Here is a 23,832-nt window from a genome sequence, read left to right on the forward strand (position 1 = left end):
ATTTGTAGTCGCACTTCACCCTCATTACACAAAAGTCCTTTTTTTCCTCTCAGAGGTCCCTTCTCCGATGGATGTGTGTTGCTACAAAGGACCCAGGATTTGCTGGTGCTGCTGCTGGGAGGAGAATGTCAGCCTTGGGTGGTTTCTCTGATGCGGGATGTCCCGGGTGTAAACTCCCTCCGTTGCCTTACTGCTGTTGGAGCTAGCCACATGAGTCTTGTGGCCAAGGCTGACAGTGGGATCAGGAACAAATATTGCTCTGGGTAGAAATTCTAGGGCACACAGGTGACTTCTGGCCAGAAGGAGTCTCTGTATAAATAGGTCCACGATCCATCCATAATCCATACCACAGACAAAATTATGCTAGAGTACACTGGACTCAATGGAGCACGTCAACAAGCACATCTCACCACCTTTGGGGCTGCAAACCATTTAATCCACCATCTCTCACCTGCTGGGAGGGCTCCTTTCCACTGGAAACCATCTTTTCGTCTAAAACAGCCCCAAAGACCCCGTGCCTGGGCCTTCAGAGGCAGAGGATTGATGTCTCAGGAGACATCCAGGGAGGGGAGTGACATTTTCTGAAGACAGCTCTAGCCTGGGAGGAGGAAAAGGGATGGGAAAGGGGATTTTTGCCTTGCTTTCTGGCTGATCTTTGAACCTCCCCTCTGACTTCTGAGTACAACCGTACTGAAGAGGTGTCCACCTCTTTGCTACTGCAGGGAGAGGAGAAGGAGGAGAAGGGACTTTGCAAAAGAGCAGGCTAACTGCCCAAGCTGGGTTCAGATGCTCTGTGCTTCCTGCAGGTCCTGTCTTCTCAACGGGCATCTCTGAGCCATCCCAGCACTGTGCTCTGCTGCTCCTTATGCCACCAAGACCAGGCGTGTGTTCCCTGCTTGCTCCCGTCCCCTCTGCCCCTCCGAGACCTCTTTGTGCCCAGCCATCAGGCAGGGAGAGCCCTGGCACTGCCCAATCCTTTCTCCTTCTCCCCCATCCTTCCCTCTTCTGCCCCCCTTCAGCACAGCGAGAACCGGCGCGAGTTGATGTTCATCTTGGTGACCCCGATGAGCTTGAGCGGCGTGGAGAGGCTGAAGGAGTTGACGAGAGGGAAGTCGCAGAAGAGGTCGGAGAGCTCGTCCCGCTCCTCCAGCTCGTACGTGGCGTCGTTGAGCATGCGCTGGTGGAGGTGGCAGGTCTGCTCGATCTTCAGCTTGTTGATGTCGCTGCGGAGGCGCATGAGCTGCCTGGCCAGCTGCTGGTCCTGCAGGCGCATTTCTGCCTGAAACGCAAGATGGAGGGAGGGGAGGGAAGAAGGCATCAGCAAGGGCACTGCATGCATTCCTCAGGGTGCTGCCTGCACCAAATCATGGGAAACGTAACATGGCCAGAGGTGCTACCCCACTGCAAAGGACTGGGATGGAGGCAAGGGTCTTCCGTGCAATGCATCCCAGTCAAATATGAGCTCAGGATGGTGAATTGCTAGCATTCTGTGCCTGGTCAGCTTTCTGGAAGAACTGAGAAAATGGAATTAAAGCCAGCACACCAAGGTTGATGGTTTGGGTATCAGTCAGTGCAGGCTTCAGAGCTTCCCTCTCAGCCTTAAGCAAAGCCCGAATTAATCTTGCTCGTAAGGGAGCAGCCACAGTGAGAATCAGCAATTAGAGGTGGAAAGGAGCAATTAAAAGAACCCCAGAGAACCGATCCCCAACTACTTGGCACGGGTTTCCAGCCTGCATAAATCAGGGCTGGTTCGTGACAGCGGGGAGCGCGGCTTCCCACATCCCCCGTGGCTTATCTCGCGGGCTGGCAGCAGATCTCAGGATGGGGCCCCCACGGTCCCCATGGGACAGAGAACAAGCACCCTGCAGGCTAACGAGCTAAATATTTCGGAGGGTTTTTTCCTCCCCTGGCACCTAAGTTTGAAAGGTGGAAGATTCAGAAGTGATGAAAGGAAATGGATTTTTTTATTATTATTATCATTATTTTTTTTTTAAATTCCAACTCATAATTAAGCAGAAGACTCGTTGCCACCAGACATTGGGAGTGGTGAAGGAAGGAGGCGATCACTTGGCGAGATTCACAGCGAGCATCAGCCTTTACCTGGGGAACAGAAGCCGGCAGACGCCAAGCAGACAAGCCCCACTTCTCACCCCACATCCCTCCTCGCAGAAAAGCAGCAAACCTCAAAAGCCACAAAGAAAAGGGAGTGGTGGGAGAGAAGCCAAGCAGTGCTTGGTGAACCTTGAGGCTTGAATCTCTACTGGAGACAAGGAGGGAGCAGCACAGGCCGGAAAACTGTCCTCCAGCTGCCCCCGTGTGATGCCCTGACCCTTTCCTTGATGTCGCCTCCATCCCAGGACATGAACCAGCATGAGAAGGAGCCCGTTGGTACCAAGGATTCCTGATTGTGTGTTTATTTTTGGTTACGTTTTTGGTTTTCTTTTTGTTCTTCTTAGCTCCCTGTGGTTTGAACGAGAAGTTCAGAAGCAGACCCAGGCTACATATATATTAATATGTTAAATTGTGCATGGCCACAGAACCTTTCTCTCCACTCAGCTGCGAGCACGGTCCTGGCATCCTTTGAGCAGAGGCCAACGCACACAGCCCTAAGAAATTCCCCACAGGCACCCCTCAGGAGGTAACTTGGGGGGATTCATCCTCAGCAGGCATTTGGGATACAGCCACTGTGCCTGGATTTTAACAGCCTGGACACAGCCAGACCGTACCAGTCTGCCTCCAGGCCTGAAAACCAGCTGCTTAGTTTATGAGTACAGATGACGAGCAAGGGGTAAATTTATTCCTGGGGTAGTGTCTGGAGCACAAAACTGCAGAGATGAAGGGCGGAGGCAAAATTCAGCTCAGGATGCTCCACAGGTGGCCCTAGTGTTTCTGCACAAGACATTTCTGATGCTCAGAGCCCAAGGCAAGGGCTGGCATTAATATAATGTAAATTAATCCGAACCAAGCAAGGCTCTTCTCACTCCTGCCCCACGGAGGCACCGTGGAGGACCTTGCTTGGTGCTCTCAGCTAGCATTTGGGGTCCGTTGCCTGCAGAGGATTAAGTCACCTTCCTACAAATCCCAGACTGAACTTCCCTCTTGAATAGTTGGTGGGGTTGTGGCAATTTACCCTCTTCAAAAAAAAAAACAAACAAAAAACCTCAACCCACTGTTTCCTTGCCCCCAGCAGAGCAATGCCACTCGGTAGGCTTTTCTTCTCCCACGAGTTGCAATGAAAAAAAAAATTGTATTAGTGTTATCTTATTAGTGTTATCTTTCCCTGTTTCACAATGAATGCTGTGACTTGACATTTTATCAGGAAGGCGATCGCAGATGTTATTGAACTGACCCTTGGTCAGTATTTCTTGTCGGTTTATCAAGCTACATGAGAAAAGTCAACAAATGCTTTCATCAGAGGTTTTGAGGAATGTGGGATTAAAAAAAAAAGGGGGGGGGGTTTAAAAAATGAATTAGGAGACCTTTGTGGAGAGGGAAAGGACTTGGAGATTGCTATTTCCCTCTTGCAAGCCAATTTCCCTCTTTTGACCTGTTCTTGCTTTCTATGCTTTTCTAAGAAGCCGTTTTGCTTTTGTGCAAGTTGACAGACAAGGCCACCTGGGTTGTGGTGAGTGGACTCCCAGCTTTGTCCTTCAGGTGCTCAGTCTCTGGTCTCCCTTTCCTCCACCATACCTGGTACCCCTGGTGTTTGCTAAACCAGCCTCTTCCATATCCATGTGGACCGCTGGCCCTCCTGTATGGCAGGGTAATGCTGCACGGGGCAAAATCAACACCCACCTGCACCGATCACCCCAGATGAGCAGAAATTATCGTTCTAGACGCAGCCCTTGCAGGCTGTGCTTTGGGGCTCTGCAGGGAAGCAGGGACAAGCAGTCAATGTGCACGCTTTCCCAGAAATGGTTAAGGATCTCTTTTGGAAAGGAGCATGGTCGGGTCAGCAAAGCTCCCCAAGGCTTCCTGGAAAGACCCAACGGGATTACAGGAGCTGTACTGCAGGAAGCTGTGGGTTGTTGGTTTACACAGCTCACCCACAGGGCTACTGCAGCATATCTCAGTGTCCCAATTTGTCTGTGTGGGATGGCAGTGTGATCCCACAAACTCTGTGCAACGTCCTGGAAGAGCCCACAGGGCACTCCCGGCAGCAGCCATGCATTTTGCTTCAAGGTCTTGCATGCCAAATACAGGAACAGCCTCCTGTACATCTTTTATTTTGCACAAACCTCTATTTAACAAACCTTCCCCTGCCTCTTTTCTGCCCTTCTCCAGCAGACAACGAGCTGCATGGCTGGACACGGGGATGGACAGGCTGGTGGTTCGAACTTCCCGGCTGGGATGGGGAACCAAACCCAGTCCTTCCTGGCAGAGGACCTACTGCAATGAATAGACTGAATCACAAAGCTGGACTGCAGACGTGTGAATGGGCACGTCTTTTGACCCCAGGAAGGATTTTCTATTTGGATTGTGCCTTTGAGTCTACTGGGGATGTTAAAATGGGGGACGGAGAGAAAGTTTTGGATTCATTCTTGTCCAGTCTAGGTGGCTTAGCCCAAATAACTAGATGCAGCCTGGACTTTTCTCCAAGTTTTCCCAACCATGGACTGTCTATGGTCACAGACAGGAAAATCATCAATGTTCCCATTGCCGTTGGTGCACCTGCTGTGTCACTATGGGGGGAATTAGCAGCAGAGACCCCCCACGGCATGGAGGTGGTGTGGAGCTCCTTGGGACTTCATCCCAGAAGAGAAATGTTCCATGGACAGGGTCCCAGCCTGTGCTCCATGAAGCTCAGGGTGGTGATCTGTGGAGAAGCGGTTGCTTCCCCAGGGTTCGTACTTTTTATTTCCAAAAGATCAAAAGAAAGTGAAACCGGGTGCAGCCACTTGGATCCAAGCAGAGCTCAGCCATCAGACCCTTGCCAAACACTTCAGAGAAGTCGGGTAAGTCTGTGTTTAGGTTTGAGGCTTCATCTTCAAAGGTGCTCGGATGCCACCCTGCTGCAGCTAATTTTAGATGCTCACGCCCTTGTGGTGCAACCCACAGCCCAAAACAAGGTGTTTTTGTGATGCCTGCGGATTACACAACCCCAAATAAAGCCCAGATGCTTTAGCTAACACATGTAGGACCTGGCATGGGTCACAAATCTCACCTTTTTTCAGTATTGAGTTTAGACTGTGTAGAGTCCCTCAAAATCTTCATCTTACCTTTCATGAGGGACGTAGTTACCTGTTTTTTGTTGAATGAAGTGGCACTAAAATGCATCCAGGACTGGTAATGGTATGTCTAAGAGAAAGCCCACAGCCAGAGGAAAAGCCTGGCAGCTCAGCATCCGAATGAGGTGAACACAGGGACTTAGATGTGGACTTACACAGAGGAGTACAGTGTTTCTTAGAGCTGCAGTTCCATCTCTGCCACATGCACAAATCCATATCCACCCCTGAAAACCCTCCACTCTCTAAAAAAGGATGGCTGCACCCAAACTGCCCCCTGGGGATGGTTCTGCTCTGTGTAAATGCCCAAACTGCCCAAATTCCAGCAATTTAACAGTAGCGATGGCATTGCTTCAGTGCATGTGCACGAGTCCTTTCACTGCTTGAATTACAAATATTGACAAATCCTTCCTGGACCTGTTATGTAGCACAGGATTTCCAATGCAGACCAGGCTCCATCGCTAAATCCATCCTCTAGATTCCTCCTCTTTCTCCCCCACCTCCCAAAACTCACACAGCAATCTGGAATGACGCTCGTGGCAAGAGTGTTTTGGTGCCACACCGACATTTAAAATCACTTAAGCACTTGCTCAACCAATATCAGTGTCAAAAATGGAAATAATAGCAGGAGCTTTGTAAAGCATATTGCCAAGTCCTATTGCTCTTGATGAGGAAGACAAATTGATCTGAAATGGAGACACCAATGGAGAGAGCATCTGACTTTCAGGTCCCTTTTCAAAAATCTTTCCTGCATACTGGTTCACACGCCTCTGATTTCAGTGTGAAAATGTTGGTGAATTTGAGAAGGAAAACAAGCTTTCCTACCACACCGCAGTCAGAACTGTCCGAAGGCATCCCAGTTTATGGTGGAGTTTTGTCCTTTAATTACTTGCCACACATTTAGGGAAAAAAAGCACTTTGAAGGCTCAGTTTTAGAACTTGTAAAAATCTGTCTTGACAGGCCAAAAACAAAGAAGAAAATACAGCCTGACCATTCCGATCCCTGGGTCTTTCACCATACCCTGGCTGGTGGTGGTCTTACTTTCAGCATTGATGATGAGCAGGCGCATTTGACAGTGCAAAGGCAAAGAGGAGGCAGGAGGAGTTAGGAAGGGAAATGTTCCAGCCCCCAGGCAGTTCAACACATGCTGAGTGCTGCAATTTGCTCGTACACCTACACAGAGCCTCGCAGCACAAAAACAAGAGCAGGAATTTGCATGTCTGAATAAATCAGCTTCCCAAGGCCAGATTCTCAGCAGGTCCCAGCTGACGTGGCTGGCTGGAGCTCGGTGGGCATATGCAGACCTAAAAAACAGGGCTAGGCCTTCGTGTGCAAGGTGCAGAATCAGGCCCCAGGACTGGTCACCTGGGGAGAAATATCACGAGCAGCAGATGCACAGTAAGACCTTGGGCTTGTCCTTGGCTTCCCTTCTGAACGTGAGGAGCCTGGACCTGGCTGAACCCGAACCAGAGCAGAGTCTGGACACACAGGGACAAATTCCCTGCAGTGTTGGATGACTTCTGTTTGGGGAACTGGAAGTAATGCTTCAGGTTTAGCAGGTAGCTTTACTTGTAACACCATGGCTAAGGGGAAACCTGGGCATACACGTGCTATTAAATTCACTTTGCTTCCAGAACTGGGTGTTCTAATACAAACCGCTTGTTGGGGATGGTCTCCTGCATGTGCATGCTCCTGAAGCTCTAACGGTTTGGCAGGGTGCTAATGGTACAAGTCAAAACCATGCCGTGGCCATGCTAACAAAACAGCCCTGCCTAAATGTGCTGGTAGCTGTGATGAGGATTGCACAGTGTGAGTGATGGAGCTACGCTCTGCTCTGCTTCATTTTGTTCTGTAAGGGCACAGGCAGTGGTGTACCTGTGTCCTGGGCATGCATTGCTTTTGCCCTTTAGATGAACTAATTTAGAATAATCTAAATTGACTCCTCTTGGAGGACTGCATAGAGTGAGGGAGAATTCAGCCTGTGGTGGAGGACGGCATGGCAGAAGCGGATTTCCCCCCAGCTGCAACTACTGGATCCTTTTTGTATGCTGTTAAGAAAGCTGCCCAGATGCTCATGCTGTCTCTGTCCATAACAGTAGAGTAAACAGGGCCAGAACCTTGGCCACCCTCTCTTGCGTTGTCAGCGTGCCTCCTGGCACAGCTTTGACTCCAAAAACCAACAGTGACCCAAGCAACTCTAGGTTTGGTTTGCGAGTTACCAGGGAGCCGCAGCTCGGGACTGGTCCCAATAGCCAGGGAAGAGCCCTGGCAGTGTTGGTGCTGATGTAGATGGTCTCCCTCCTGCTATGCTCTGTGGCTGTGTCTGCACCAGGCTGCTTGTGGCAGGGCTGGTGCTGTGCCCAGGTTTGTGGTCTCTGACGTTAAACCAGACCAGAAGGCTTTATCGCCCACTGAGGGCGACCATAACCGAGGGATGGGTGCTGGAGCCCTGCCTGGCTGCCCCGAGCAGGCTCTTGTCTGAAGGATGCTGCACTTTCTGGCCTTGGATCCTGCCTTAAGCAGATGTAGAAACTCTGCATAACCATAGCCGTACCCTGTTCTTAAATCTTCCTGTTCACTTTGCTATCATGAAATGGTGGTAAACAAGGAAAAATCCTGGCTGTGTAGGGATGAAAGGAAGCTTGTTCGTTTATTTCAAAAGAAACCGGGCTTCATCCTTGAAATGCAATGTGAAATGCATCTTTTTGTTCCAGCACCCTGTGAAGCGATGGCCGTGCTGTGTTCTCACTGTTCGCTGGCAGCTCTAACCCAGCAATAGTGCCTCCAACATAGCTATTAAGCTGTGTGGTCAGTCAAATACATGTTCTGTCTTTTGGGGAAATTGTTCTAAATTACATGAGTCACGTCCAGATCCAGTAAAGACTGGTATAATTAAGAGACAGGAAAATGGAAAGTGAGGAACAATTAGGGTTTGCTTTGCCCTTTTTCTTCCTCAATTTAAACTTTTAATTTTCATCAGATGATGGTTTATATACCACACCCTAGTCTAAAGGGTAGACTGTAAGACAATTTATACTTTGGGCAGGAGACCAAGAACAAACCAAACCCTTTAAAATCTGGGTCTTTAAGAAAGACAAATCTGTTCCTTACTGTCTTTGGGCATCTTGAGACTTGGGTTTTACATCAAGCCCTCTGTGAATATGAGAATTCATCACAGATGCAAGCATGGACCCAGGCTCAGCTCTGAGATCAGGAGCTGATATTCTCCAGAGCACCGAGTGATTTTAGGAGATCACCTCAAAACTCTTTGTAATAGTCCTGGATTTCTGAAAGTGCTGCTCTTGTTTTCCAAGAGCTATGGACCTGAGAGACATCTGAGCCACCAAAACTGATTTTCAAGACCACTTCTGTAAATAACTCCTTTAGAGATCAATCCAGTTGGCAAGTACAGCAAGAAAAACAAAAAAGTTGTTGAATAAATATTCTTTGGCATAGAAGACACAGAGACTTTTAAAATAAATATTATTCACTGTTCTGCATGGGCAGCTTTTCCTCAAAGACTTTGGTGCTTATCAAAAGCAAAGGATTTGCCCAGGAACATTTTCACGACTGCGTCTGAACCACACGTGCTTTCCCAGCCCTCAGGGACCCCATTGCAAATATCACCGCCGTCCAAACAGTTGCAAATACTGTTGGCAATCACAGGCAAACATCCAATTTGGCAACAGAAACGGAGTCACGTGAAATCAGTTGTATCCAGTTTCCAGTCACGTGGGCCAAATAATAAGGATTTTTTTTCCTTCCTTTTTCATTTTCAGTCCAGAAGGGAAGGATCACTAGGAAGTGCTGTCTGTCTCTGCTTGCTCCTACTTTTGTAGGAGCAGGGGGCCCAGGGCCCACTCTCCAACCCCAAAAACAGCTGTCCCAATCCTACCTTCCATCCTGTTGGCCTTCCTTGGCTCCATAAATGATGCATCCATGCTTCCTGCAGGGAATTATCCCCAGGTCATACTGATTCCTGAGCTGGGCTGGGAGCTGCTTGGGTCAGTGCTAGCAGGCCGGGCCTAGGACCATGACAGCAGCACAGCGCATGAAAGCTGAGCTTCCAGTGCCCTCACCCTGGCTCTGATTATTTTCCTAGCATATGTGTAGAATTTGTATCTTGTCTTCTTCCCTGTGAAACATGGTTAACAGCATTTTTCCCTCCCGATGAACTGCACGGAGCAGGTCAGAGAAGACTGTGCATAGGCCTGGCCCACCCCAGCCATGTCCTCCCCTTTGTATGGGAAGGTAGGTCTCCATTCCTTCTGTCTGGTGGCTTGTATCAACCAGAAATAAAGATATGTGTAAGACGGGGTGCATGTCTGAGGCAGGAGGATGACAAAAATGTGGAGCAGTGTCTAATGAAGGAGGACTCGACAGATGATGAACGTGTGCGAGTTGGCTGAGGAAGGGTCTGTGATCAGGCTCTGCCATTGTCCCGCAATGAAGAAATGATTTGGGGAAAGATGGTTACCACAAGACTTACAGAATATTATGAGTTTAAAAAAAAAAAAAAAGGAAAGAAAAGGGAAGGGAAGGGAAGGGAAGGGAAGGGAAGGGAAGGGAAGGGAAGGGAAGGGAAGGGAAGGGAAGGGAAGGGAAGGAAAGGAAAGGAAAGGAAAGGAAAGGAAAGGAAAGGAAAGGAAAGGAAAGGAAAGGAAAGGAAAGGAAAGGAAAGGAAAGGAAAGGAAAGGAAAGGAAAGGAAAGGAAAGGAAAGGAAAAAAAAGAAAAAAGAAAAGAAAAGAAAAGAAAAGAAAAGAAAAGAAAAGAAAAGAAAAGAAAAGAAAAGGGGGGGAATTGGGCAATCACTTGGAAGTTAGATCTGCTAATGCTTGTTAAATGGTGGTCTGTATGCAATGTCCCACTGAGGGAGCTCCTAAACCACTGATGGCCACAGTCAACAAGGGTAAATCCAACAAGCATAAATCCAGCAAGGGTAAAATGAACCTGCTGTATTCATCTGAAGCATAATTAGAGAAGCAGGAGAGGGAGAAAACTGCTAAAAACTCCTAACTAATGCAAGTTACTGTATTGCTTTGGCCTGCTGGATCCCAGCAAGGACTCTGAGATGGACCTGGTTCCTTCTCTGAGGCCATGGGCACTCTGTCGTTCACCTTTCCCTTCCCCGGGCTGCTCCTGCCAGCCATGCAATGACTGCAGGTTGCTTTTTCACCCGGGGCTGAAGGCAGGTGGGAACAAGGAGCTTCTTGTTTCCCCCTCATTCTTTTCCCTTGAAAATAAAGAGTGCTATCTACCAGGGGCAGGAAACCACTTACCAGTTCCTTCCGGAGCCACGTCAAAGCCTCGTCGATGCTCTCAAAGCCGCCTATTTTCCCTGAGGTAAGAGTCACCTTGTCCTGGGGAGGGCTCCCGTTGAGGTGCAGCTGCACCTTTCTCAGAGGGACAGTCTCCTCTGGGCCCTTTTTGGCCTCATTCCCGTCCTCCTCACCAGCTGGCTGGGGGCTCTTCCATGCCTGCTCCTCCAGCTTTGCCTTCCACTCCAAGTAGGACGGGCGCCTGGTTTCCAGCCTCAGCTTCTCCGTCAAGGCCTTGAGGCTCCTCAGGTGATCATCAGGAGGAACGGCACCTCCAGAGCCGCCATCCGTGCTGTCCAGCGCCTCTTCTATTTGGATTTTAGGCAGAGACATCCTCCCCGGGAGTCCAACGGCATAGGGGTGGGCTGCCACGGGTCAGGGACGGGGGTGGGAAGCCCTCAAGGCCAGACCAACTCACTGCAACGTGCCCGAAGTGGCTTCTCAAAAGAAAAATCCTGTTCAGGCACCACGCCGAGGTTGGACGGACACCTAGAAGAGAAGCAGAGGGTTGGTTTCCACTTTGAGAAGGAAAAGGGAGCAAGGAGGGAGAGGCGGCTCTTGCAGCGCGTGGGCTTTGGGAAAGGCAGGGTGCCAAGGTGCTCCTGGGGAGTGTTACCTCATCCCAGCTCTCTGCCTTGCTTTTGGGGCAGGAACAGACAGGCTTTACGGGAAGCTCTGGTAACCTGCACCTCCGATCTTAAGGGGCTGTGATAAGGTTGCCAATGAAGCCAGGAAACGTTCACAGACCCTTCTGAGGCTGCGTCACACAACCCGACGTGCTCTGGCTATTGCTGGGGGTCAGGCTGTCTGTGGGCACCACCCTGCTGGCTTCCCAGCTGGCATTCCTACATCTCTCCACTTAGGTGAAAATGGGACAGATGAAGTAGGACAATGCAACCTTCTCCCAGAAGTTTGAGCCAAAAGGAGAGATAGAAAATGTAGATATGTTTGTTTGTTTGTTTTCTTGCCTAGTTTTAGGGGGTTGCATTTAGATCTGGGCTTGCTAAAGATGCCAGTCTCCAGCTGTTAGTTCAGCTTCCACCCATCCAGTGAGCTCAAGGCAGCTGCATGGCCCCTGGCCAGTTTGGGGAGTAACTGGGGCACTGGAACAGCTTGGGTTCGGATGCCTGCACTCAGGGAGATCTGGGCTAGTTTCCATCACTGGCCAGCTCCAGTTTGTCTGCTGGGAGCGGTCCCTCACCCCTGCTAGCTCCTGAGCTCTGCCTGGATGGTGTCCAGGAGAGGGACAACGAGCACCAGCACCAAGGAGCCAGGAGCTTTCTTCCCAGCTTTTCCTCCTGACACCACCAGTGGACCACAGCTTGGCGAACCAAACCTTCCTCCGTGGGACAGAGAGCTCGAAAAACTCTGCAAGAGTTAAGCTCAGGCAGCTTCTGCATTCGTTTGAGGTAGGATCAGATAAGAGACTTTCTCAAGGTCATATGCTCATCTGTGGCTGAGCTAGGAATAGATCCAGAGCTCTCGTTTACACGTCGAACTCAAAACAAAATACTTTTTGCCTGCCTGGTAACATGCCCAAAAAGACCAGCCAGGACGTATGCAGCTTTCTAGCTGGATGCACTGAAACACAGCAATGTGAGTTACTCAGCCATTCTTCTCCCTGCTATTTGTGCCCACAAAGACGTGTGCAGCTCTGAAATCCAGACCATAATTACACCTCTCAAACCTTTTCAGTAAGAAGATTCAATTTAAAATAAACACCAACAGAGAGCAAGATTTATCCTACAATTGCGTGGAGGCACATGGGCTGAATGAGCAGCTGATAATATACACACAGACAGTCTGGGGGTGGAGAATTAGTCATGTTGCGGTCTTGTTCCTGCTCCTATTTATGTTAATGAGAGTTTTACGGTGAACGGGAGCAAGCCCAGATACTAGATCAGGTTGAAGCCAAGTGCTCTTGTGCCTGGAGCAACAACAGTTTTCCTTCTTCTGCTGAAAAAATAGATTGTATGGAGAGGAGAGCCAAGGGCTGCCTGTTCAGAGAGTCAGGCTTGCACCAGCTCTTGCACTGATGCTCTGCAGAGCTGAGGGCACATTGACGAATTTTGCTCCAGCAGCATATTCTAGCCCACTGACATCAATAACAGGAAACACTAATGACTTTAAAGACCTTGCCTCTGAGGTTTTTTTTGCCTCCACTGAGGTGGGGATTGCTAGGGGTGGCCGAATCCAGCCGTCTGATAGAGTTGAACACAGTGGGCTTCTGGATTTGGTATCCCCTAATAGAGAAAACACCTTTATTGTAAGGCTGACGTCGCCAAACATCGCACATACAAAGCAGAGCCCCCACAAACTCTTTTGTCTCATGTCTCCAGCACAGATCTCCACCTCCCAGCACCTGCTGAGGGATTTTTATGTCCTGGAAGTGGTACCGTTCCAGCCCACCCTTTATCTCCCAGCTGCAACACCAAGCCCCTCATTCGCCCCGTGGACATCCCCCTAAATAAGCACGTCTGTCCTCCGGCCTCTCCAAATTCAAAATCGACAGGAGGGAGCCACCTCTAATTTCCTGTTAGTATCTTGGACTTGGGTGAAAGACTTGCTGCAGAAGAAGAGATCTGAAAGCGGTAAGCATGTAAAAAATGTCTGTGTGCAAGGCTGTAATCCAGCCCTGTTTGCTACCCCACAGTGAGCTAATTCCCAGGACCAAATCTGGCCTCTGGCTCAAACCAACAAACTTCTCCCAGCCTCCCTGTCCCAGGCTCAGTGTTCCTCTAGGCTGGCCTGGAATTGAGGTGGTTAATCCTTGATTTGCCTTTGTTATCACACTTGGCAGTCTCGGTGGGTTCATGCCATGCAGAATTAGGGGTAACAGGAGGCTGGCACCAAAATGGTGACCAAAACCCGAAGGGTTTCCCCCTTTCCTTGCAGGAAAGCTATCAGTTCTGAAGGTGCAGGACACATCAGGTCACCGAGTCAACAAAATGCCATTAGTTTCTTCATTGGGTTAGGCTTCCATGGAAAAATCAGCTTAATTGACCCACCCTACAAGCTGTAATTCGAAGGGATTAGCAGGAGCACGCGAACGGACGGAGAAATCACAGGACTACCCAACCGGCTTGGGTGTGAAGTCCTGCCAAGCCAAGGCTCACTGAGCTGGCGTGCCCCGAGGCTTGACTTTTGCATGTTTGCAAGCCAGCAAAGCAAACTCTTACACACCAGACACACCTTGCAAAGCTCGTGGGGAATCCTGTGCTCTAAGAAACCAGGTCTAGCGGCACAACTGGCCACCGCAACTTCCCACCGCAGAAACTCCTCCATCCCTTGAGCAGAAGCAGCAAATCTGTCCCCATCACACACCCTCAGACATCCCTGCTTGTGGATTAATCCATGAATAAATAGTGGGAGAACCATGTGAACGTCTCCTGAGCAAGCAGGTGAGATGGTGTAGGCAACGGGTGGCATGGGCAGGTGGACTGGGGTGGGAGAGAAGCTTTGCTTTATCACCACTAGTGGTGGATAACACCACGATTCAGATGCTGTTCATGGTCAAAAGGGAGATCGCATGAAGTGATGCCCTGGTCTGCTTCGAATATGAGGTTTTCATGCAGCAGGCATTCACAGCCTGTTAAATTCAGGGCGGTAAATAGGTGCACTCAGTGCTTTGGAAGGTCTCATGCTGGAGAGCAAAAGGTCTAGGAGAAGAAAAAAAAGAATGGGGAAGAAACACTGAGGATGAAAATTGGAGGGGAAAAAAAAATCCACAGAATAAATAAAGCAATCAGCCAAGACAGGTATAGGGAACAAATTATTCAGTTCCCTTCACTGTCCCTGGTGGACATCAGCTAGCAGTGATAGGAGCTTTTGTTGCAGAGGAGCAGCAGTGATTTTAGGAGTCTACATTAATCTGCTCATCTGGTCCCTGTGAAGAAAACAAAAAGCCTCAGTATGTGACAGAGCCCAGGCTGGGACGAGTTTTTTGGTGGGATGCAGGGGTGCCTGCATGGCCCATGGATAACACCTGTGTCATGTGCTAAACAGGGCTTGGATGTTAATGACCTTCAAAACGCACATTAGCCCCTTTTATGCCTCAGCTTCCCTCTCACTGATCGGGCAGTTTATGCAGCCGACCTTCAGGGAAAAAAGCTCTGGGGATCTTCAGAGATGTACAGGGATTCACCTCCAGTATTTTGGGGTGTCTCCATCCCATCTGGGTTCCCATGATCAGTGCAGGGATGCCCTATAGGACCCATGGAGCTTGGGATGCGGTTCCCTTTGCAGGCACTTACTCCAGCGGGGCCATGCAGCCGCCCCTTAACCCTACAAAAGAAAACCCTCATACAAATTGCACCTGCCCACACCATCACCCGTCCCTGCGGGTCCCCGTGGGTGATGGAGCCTGCACGTGAAACATCAGGAAGAAAGGAGGGGGGCAGAGCCAGCTGCCCGTGCCCCATACCAGGAGAGCGGCGTTTGCGTTTCCTTCAGGGCACACCAAAAATCTGGGGACGGGGTGGGGGTGGCAGCCCCCCCATCGGTCTGCAGCAGGTTGGGAGAGAGGAGGAGACGCCTGTGCAGTGGGGTTGCCATAGCAATGGAGGCAGGAGGACCCCGGCTGCTGCACGGCGCTGGATGGAGGCTCCGAGCATCCTCCGGGCAGCGGAGGCACCGAGGCTCCGGCAGCGAGGCCGCTGCCGGCAGCAAACCTCTCCCCGGCTGCCCCACGGGCTCGGAGGAGAGAAATTCTCCCCGGGGTTGTGTTATCCAGCATTTGGCAGCCCGATTGCTCTCTGCAGCACCTGAAATCTGCTCATGCAGGAAAACAATCTGGTTCCCTTTCTTGCCTGTCCTGAGGCGACCTCCAGCCTCCTTCCCCCAGGCGGGAGAAGATGCCAGCAGCCTGAAGATCAGCCTGATATTGAAGCCGGGACTCCCTCCGGGTGTGAGCCCCCCCTGGAATCGGTGTTATCAAGAGAGGGTGCTCAGCACCTGCCCGGCACAGCTGGGGCAGGATGGGCTGCACATGGAGACCCCCTGGTCACAAACCCGTGGGCTTGGCCCCTCTTCCAGCAGCAAGACGGGGACACCAAGCATGAGCACAGGTCTGGTGGCTCTGATGCCCACGTTAGCCACGTCCCTTCTCACGCAGAGACCCAACTCCAACCGAGGGAGGAGACCATATCTCTGTCCCTGGGTTGATGCAGGGTTTGGAGAGGGGGTTCCAGAGCTATCCCATGCAGTGTGCTGAGACACCGATAGAGCTTAATGGGATCCTGGGTGCTCCTGGGTGTTCCTGCGCATTTGTCACCATGAACAACCCCCAAAAGACCTCCCAGGCAGCTCAGATGTTATGGTCAACAGTGGAGAGGCAGCCCGTCCTGCAGCTTCAGCCCTTAGGGTGTGGACGTAGTGTTGGCAGATAAATGGGGGCAAGAGGGAAGAAGTGGGATTTCCACTCACGCGTGACCTGCAGAAGGGTGAGGAATCACCCTAAGGATTCGTCCTTCCACCCTAATGACCCCCCAGAAGTAGCCCCAAATGCAAGGAAGGGGTAAGGGAGAGCAGTGGGGGGCTGCAGCCGATCCCTCAGCCTGGCAAGAGGATTAAAAATGGGAAGAAAAGAGGGGACACGCTTGCCCTAGGGCATTTCCCTCCAGCATCAGCGGTAGTTTCAGAACCTGCCTCAACAGACACATCCGTCCCCTGGAGCCCTGCAGCACCTTGCCCTTCCTACACCCCTGCCCCAAACCCCACAGGCTGCTTTCGAGGCAGCAGGATGGAGACTGCTGCCTGCTTTAGATGGACCCTGGCAGCTCCATCTCCAGAGCAGCCCAGTTCTCCTCCATCAGCAGATTTCCAGCGGTCGGGTGGAAACCCAGCATGAAGATGGCCCGGGCTGTGCCAGATGTTTGGCATTCCTGCAAACCAGTCCACCGGCGATGAGTGGGAAGCATTTGCAGACTGGGAAGCCTTCATGGAAACCAGGGGGGGCAACGCTGACTCCCAGCCCATCACTCAAAGCAAGGTAAAATCATTCTTAGAGGGAAAGGGATTGAGCAGCAGCAGCAGCAAAGGCAACTTTTTTATCTTGGGACCCAATCCTGGCTCCCAAATATGTTCTCAAAGGACCTGTGGCTTGGCAGAGCGTCTTTCCTTAATTTTCACCGCCGTCCACCCTCAAACCCAGCTGTGTTTCACCAAGGGAAAGAGCAGCTGGAGAGGGCAGGGACCTCTGTGCCAGTGCAGCCGGGGAGATGCGAAGGGCTGCGACTCCTTGGGAAGGAGCCGGATCAAGCTGGGAAATGCTCCCTTCCCAGGACACTGGCACACAGAGTTATTTTTCCCTCAATGCAGCATGGAAGGCAGCAGGCAAAAGGGTATGATTTCAGGGGAAAAAAGAAATCAGCAACAATTCTTTCTGGGGAGAGATTTTCTTCATTCTGCCGAGCACTGAGCTCACCCCCTGCAGATGCAATGCCAGGACCAGCTCCCATTTGACTCCAAATTAAAGCAATGAGGGGGCAGGATCGCCCCCCCGGCGAACCCCTAATCCCCTTTACGTGCTCTCTGTCCCATCCAATTACTCGCCTTAGCGGCTGCTGAGCACCAAACACTGCACTCAGACCTGCCTCCTCCCAGGCGCTTGCAGCACTGAGCTGATCCACACTTTGCTATTTAATATTATTTAAGGTGAGCTGCTCGCAGACCCCAACTCACTCCTTCCAGAAAGGCTGAATTACTCCGAGGCCGGTTTTTATTTTTATTTTTTCCTTTTTCCTGCAGTGTCTCTGCTACCTTTTGCAAACCCCGAATGGCTGCGGAGCTGTTGCAGGCTCCTTCCTTCCCTCTCTGCTTTATTTTTGTGTCGTTCTGATCCCCCCGAAGAGGTGTGCACGGGAAAGCAGGGGAGACCTGAGATGCGAATGGCAGCGATGGCACCAGCATGCTGAAATGATGGCTGGTGGAGGGAAAACCCACAGCTTGTTCCCACGGAAAAGTGGGGAATCCATAGGGTAGCAGCAATGGGCGGACAAAGCCGCGGTGATGTGCTACCAGCCGGACACAGCTCCTCACTGGAAACAAGGCACCGGGTTTTCCTTCATTTCCATCCCCTTTTTACCAAGGTTCCTAATGCAGAAAAGCTCCAAGGGGCGAAGCAGGGGTGTATAATCCAGGGAGCATCCCAGGGAAATAGGGAGGATCCCCCAGCCCTGCGTGGGTGCCAATGGGGGGCACGGATCAGCTGCACCGTGCGCTTTTGTGCCGGGGGTGCCTGGCTCGTGCAGGGCTGTGCCCGTACTGGGAGGGGTGCAGGGCAACCCCGTTCTTTTAGTAATTAGCCCCAAGCTGTTATAAAGGGCTCTGGAGAAGTTCTGGGTGATTTTGTTTTTCTTTATCATTAAGATGAGCTGCAAGGGCCAGACCTGAGCAGGTGGAAACCTGCTCTGCTCGACGCGGCGCCTGCTTCAAAACCCAGAGGTAGCTACGCCCTGCGAGGCCACCAGGCTTTATCCTACAGCGCCTGCCCTGCACAAACCTCCCCGGGGCTCTTGCAAATCTCGGGGAGGGGGCAGAGGGAGCAACAGGTGATCGTCCCAAACCAGGGCCACATTCTTCCCCATTACACCCCAAAAAATCCCCTCCCCGAAGGGGGAGAGTGCCCCCACACCTCTCCCAGCTGAAAGCAACATCCACGAGCCTCACTGCAAAGGGGGTCAATGCAGACCCTGCCCTGATTTCCAGCCGGTCCCAACCATCATGGTGCTGCCAGCCTGGCCATCTCCGGGGGGTTTCGTCCAGGCAGGAGGTGGTGGCTGGAGGGGGACAAGGCGAACCCCAAATCCCCCATGGAGGAGCATGCACTCTGAACTTGGCGATGTCTTGGGGTCCCCATCGCCCCCACTCCACCGCTCCCTCCCCAAGCACCTGGTCCTTGCTGCTCCCCTTTTCCACAGGGTGACCAAAGCCAGGGGTCTCCTGCCCCCGGGGGTGGTTGTAGGTCTGTGGTCTCCTCCCCAGCCCCAGCGCCAGCACCCAGCTCACCGGGGAGGGACTCAGCGGGAATGCTGCACGGACATCTTGGCTCCCTCCTTCCGCCTCGGGTCTCCAACTTGGTATTTGCAGAGCGGTGTCACCAGTGCCTTCAGCAGACTGTCTCATCCTCCTCCCTGTCTCGCTTCAGAAATCTCTCTCTGTTTTTTTTTTTTTTCTTATTTAAGGGACTTTTTTTTTTTTTTTTTTTTCTCCCCAGCGGTTGCGTCAGGCCTGTTGCCTGGAGACAGGCGAGCTATTCCAGTTTGAGCTTTTCAGTCCAGATTTCCTGTCTCTCTTTCATTCATACCACCAAGCCCTGAACCTACCTCCCACCAAGCAATAACCCTGGAGAGACCTGAAAGGGAGGAGCCGTGCAGCCCGGGTCCTAGACATCCTCCGACGCTGGCACCCAGACGAGGGAGGAGGGATAGGGATGCTACGGGGGATGAAGGGACCCCAAAAACTCGCGTGAGATGCCCGGAGAGCCTGTGGCTGCTGTCCCTGTGGCTGTTCCCGTTACGCGCCATGGAGAGATGTGAGCGCTTCTCCACGGAGCCCGGGGACCTCTGGCACTCGTCTGGGGATAACATTTTCCAGATGCCACGGCTTGCCCAGAGGTCAGCAGGCATGCGGAAGGCAAAGAGGGACAGGGACGGTTTGGCAAGGCTGGGAAGCATCTCCGGGAAGCCCTGGGGTGGGTATCTTGGGGCATTGTGGCAGGCACCATGCAGAAACCAGCACTTAAACCGGTCGTTGCCTGTCTGTTGTACTGGGAAAGCGCCTGTGGCTCCCACGTCTCCCCCACTGGGGCTGGAAACCTCTTAATTGCCTCTGAGAGAGGCAGGAGCCCAGCTGCTGGGTGACGTGGGGACCCAGGCTCTCCTTCCTTCCCCAGGGGTTAAGAATTAACCCCACAAAACCTGGAGGTGGCTCTGGAAAGCAGCCCCCCACTGTCCCCAGGTGAAGCTGTGGCACATTTGGTGTCTCAGATCTGCGGGCCGGGATTGTGAATCTGGTGGTGCGAAGGGTTAAGCGCTGGCCACGGACACCTAATCACCCAGGCCCCTTCCCACATCCAGCCTCCTGCTTTTTTCTTCACCCTGCCCCTCTCCTGCCTGTCCCTCCTCTCCCCCAGGGTGGCAGGGGCTGATTTACAGCCCTTTTCCTGAGCCCTGCATCCCAATGATCCCATTGAAGAACCAGATCTGGGGTGCCCCACAGCCCCCCACAGTTTAGAGGCTGTGTTTGTATAGCACCAAGCGCAAGGCACCCTGCAAGATGCAGCATTGCAGACTTCAAAGAGTGAAGAGCAGCATTCTCACATTTCTGATGCAAATTTAATATTTTTTTTTTGCTTGGACAGCACCCTTTTTGTCAATTTTCAGATGTGCATGCGCAAGCTGCCTGGTCATCAGCCCTCAAAGCCGTGCTGATGGCTTGCACCCACCCTTCCTGGGGCTGCTGGTGGTGAGGAGGGACCAGGGAGATGTGAGAGCTGTTCTCTTGCTGCTCAGACCTGCTGATACAGCCCTGCAGCTGCATTTAAACGCTTAGCAGCAAACGGGTGGCTCAACATTTCCTGCAACATCTCATCAAAACAAAAATGTGTCTCTGACCATGAACCAAATGATATCAGGGCACAGGCATGGACACATGTTTTTGACCAGGAATTAGCAAGCCCAGGGCCCCTTCCTGGCAGACAGTTCAGATGCAGCCACCCAGTTTTGATAGCCAAGAGCATTTAATTGCATGACGTGGCCAGACAAGGTCAGCTGGCCTCAGGACCAGGGACCAGGTCTGCAGCGGGTTAGTTTACCAGCGGAGGTGTCACCACCAAGGCTGGACATCTCTATCATCGCCATAACAGACCACACACGGTCCCCACTCCCTCTTCTGTAAATGTTTATTTTTAATTTAGTTGTGTAATGGATTTCGAATGAGCTGCCATAAGACAACAGTGAAAGGCTGGAGCTAGGTCCCTCTGAAGTCTCCTTATGGGTTTTAAATGTTTTTGGCCTGAATTTGTCTCATTTAAGTTGTCTTCACCCAAAGGATGTGTGGTGGGAGCTGCTCCTCTCCTTCCACCAAAGCACTGTCCATGATGAGGCTCTAACCCCAACCGCCTGCACAAACGCCCAAGATTAGGTGTAATAAGTGAAAATAAACCTGTACAACACTAATGCTGTCTATATGTATGGCTCAGTATTTTATTTTATTATTTTGCTCAGATACAGTGAGGCCTTTCTGTTGCACTCAGAGCTGCAAAAGAAGCCAGCCTCCAGAGCTACGTCCTTCAGCATCCCTGGGCACAGCATTTTTTCTGGAGGACCCTTGAGCCCCTGGGAACACCTTGTTACAGGCCTGAATCCTTGCTGGGATGTGGTTTTGCAAGGCCCAAGCTGGCAATTGCCTGCTGCAGGGGCAATTCCCTGCAGGCTTTTTTTGGGAACCCGAATATCCTGTGCTTACCACGGTCCCATAAGGTAGATGTGCCCTACAGCCAGCCAAATCTCACCTGGACCCTCTAAACTTTCTCTGTGTTACCAGCAGGAAGAAATGGCCATTCCTCTTCCATAACAGGAGCAGTTCAGAGCAGATAGGATTTGAACCATTTACTTCTTGCCCTGACTTCTGGCTTTGGGGTAGTTTTTTTTGTAGGCATCCTGCTAACAGAGCATGGAGGAGCTGGACATGCCAGCAGGGGAGTGTGGCCATTCTGTGGGACCACATGCTGGGAGCATCAATGGTTGTTTCTTGGTTGGTCACCAAATAAATGCCTTTTCCCCAAGGCGAAGGACTCAGCATGCCAGGACTGGGATGGGGAGAGTAGGCTGTGGTGCTCCAACCACCACCAACCTAGCCTGGCTGCAAGAAGTCTCCAGTCCCCACATGGGTGCTTGTACCAGGACAGTCCCCTGACATGGCTGGAGGGCCATCTGGGTGCTCATCGACCTGGAAATGTGACAGAGGCACCTACAGAGGGCAGCAGGTCTCCAGTTAATGCTGTCCCCTAGTCACCGCAGGGGAACCAGTGCAAGACACCATGAGAGCTTAACTGGGGACCTCCGCACAGAAGGCCCAGTCCAGCTTGGGTTTCACCCCCAGATGTTTGCTGTTTGCCCCTTCCAACTGCATTTCACCACTGTCATGGAAGGGCTGGAGCCCAGCTGTTTTCTATCACTTAAAAAAATCGATGTGGAAACTGCAGAACTGGCTTTGTAAATGTCTGTGTTAAGTTCGCAAATCATTCTTCTCCTCGACTCCAGAAAAGTCCCTAAGCCCTGAAGAGCTGAAAATCATTTGCAAAGAAAATCATAACCTTTCCCAAAGATTTGAAGTGGCTCATTTGTAATGGCTTTCCTTTGAGAATCTGCTAACCCCAGTTCATTGCAGCAACCCGGAGAAGCAAAAAGCATTTAAAATCTCAGAACCAAGATGCAGTTTTTTCCACCTTTCTATTTTACTGGAAAAAAAGGGGATGTGTGTTCCACTTTCACCCAAAATAGTTGTAAATTATTTGCCAGAACCGCTAGGGAATAAAAAATCCCCTTCCAGTCTTACCTGGTTTCCCAGTAAATCTACTTCATAATATGCCCTCTGGGCATCTTCACTGAAAAATATGGGAGTGGAAGGACTTGGGGTGAATACCACCTCCCCACACTTCAATTCAAACATTCTGTGTCCACCCTAAATTTGTTGCCATGGCTTCCTGAGCCAAGGAACGGAAAGGTGAAGAAAGCCTATCTCAGATACTGCTTTAGGGTGGGATGAATTCCCTTATAGAATCACCTGTGTCCATCTTGGGTTAAATACTGAGCTTCAGACACTGTGGTGAATTCTAGGCCTATTGTCCTTGACTTGGAGATGTGAGGTATTTCCTGATGTCCACATCTTCCTGCATGTATCCGTGATGTTTTTTGGTCACTAGCAAAGGTGCAGAGCTGTGTGTCCCACAAGTCTAGGACATTCACTGCCCGGCAGCCCCCCAGGACACTGCTGGACAGGAGGAATGTTGGCCCAGCGCCACCACATGCGCAGGCCATCTGGTAAGGGCCAGACACCCAAAGCGGTGGGGTTACGGGGTCTGACAGAGGCACACATTTAAATATCACCACCCCAGCACTCACAAAACAATACTAATATGGCAGTGGGTCTGAAGGCACAGTCCTCAGGGCCTGCTGGCTCTGTCAGCAAAGATCAGGGAGGCCCCACGTACGCAGGGCCCACATGGAGAAGGTAGGGGAACTCCTTAGGATTCGGCCCTTTCCCAGTTCATGCCCAAGCTAATTTCACTGTGAAACAACAGCCACGGACTGTGGTGGGCTGCACTGAAAGGTGGCGTGAGCAGCCCAATTCCACAGGGATCTCCTCAGCAGCCTCTGCAGAGACCAACAGGAGCTGCAAGATGTGTCATGGGGCACAGACGGGTCTGCCAAGGAGACGGGCAGCAGCATCCCCATCCTTGGCACCCGCCCGTGTATGAGTCAGTGTCTGCAAGAACTGGGTGAAATTTCCTGGATTTGTAGCTGATGGCCAGATAACACAGTTTCACTTCAACCTTTGGTGGCACAACAGACTGAATCTGGCCAATAGCTTCAGCTCAGAGCAAAAATGAAAGACAAAGTGTTTTGTTTTTTTTTTTGACTGTTTTTTCAGCCCAGCGGTTTGATTTTTCTGGTTTCTGGACCAAGCTGACCCATTTTGGAGGCACTAAAATGAAAACAAGTGAAATGTTACTTCTTGTCAGATTCTTCTGTAGGTTTGGTTTTTTTCAGCTTCATTGCAGCTTTTCAGTACTTAAAGGGGGCTTATAAAAAAGATGGAGAACAACTTTTTGCTCAAGCAGATTATAGGAATGGCTTTAAACTGAAAGAGGGCAGATTTAGATTAGAGGTTAGGAGGAAGTTCTTCACTCAGAGGGTGGTAAGACCCTGGCACAGATTTCCCAGAGAAGCTGTAGGTGCCCCATCCCTGGATGTGTTCAAGGCCAGGTTAGCTGAGGCCTTGGGCAACCTGATCTAGTGGGTGGCATCCCTGTCTATAGCAGAGGGTTGGATCTGGGTCATCTTTAAGGTCCCTTCCAACCCAAGTACTTCTTTGATTCTAGTGAATGAACCATACTCTGACAGACCCATACTCTGGAGGCTGTCTCCAACCCCCAGATAGCCATCATCAAAAGGATGTTATCTCAGCCAGTGGTGCTACCTGAAACTGCAGGACCGAGACCCAAGATTTAAACTTCTCTTGCATAAATCTGTAATTCCCCAACACAGAGTTGATAAACAGCCC

At 51.2% G+C, this 23,832-nt stretch overlaps 1 protein-coding gene across 1 annotated transcript; it reads right to left on the reverse strand.

Moving 5' to 3' along the window:
- Nucleotides 1-1,015: 1,015 nt before the first annotated feature.
- FAM167A (family with sequence similarity 167 member A) lies at nt 1,016-10,878 on the reverse strand. Its single transcript, XM_035563698.1, has 2 exons — nt 10,507-10,878; nt 1,016-1,279 (listed from the first exon to the last, which is right to left on the reverse strand). Exons 1-2 carry the CDS (start codon nt 10,876-10,878, stop codon nt 1,016-1,018), a joined length of 636 nt encoding a protein of 211 aa, XP_035419591.1.
- Between the last annotated feature and the right edge of the window lie 12,954 nt (nt 10,879-23,832).

The sequence above is a fragment of the Cygnus atratus genome, chromosome 3 (genome assembly GCF_013377495.2).
Source record: "Cygnus atratus isolate AKBS03 ecotype Queensland, Australia chromosome 3, CAtr_DNAZoo_HiC_assembly, whole genome shotgun sequence".
Taxonomy (NCBI): Eukaryota; Metazoa; Chordata; class Aves; order Anseriformes; family Anatidae; genus Cygnus; species Cygnus atratus.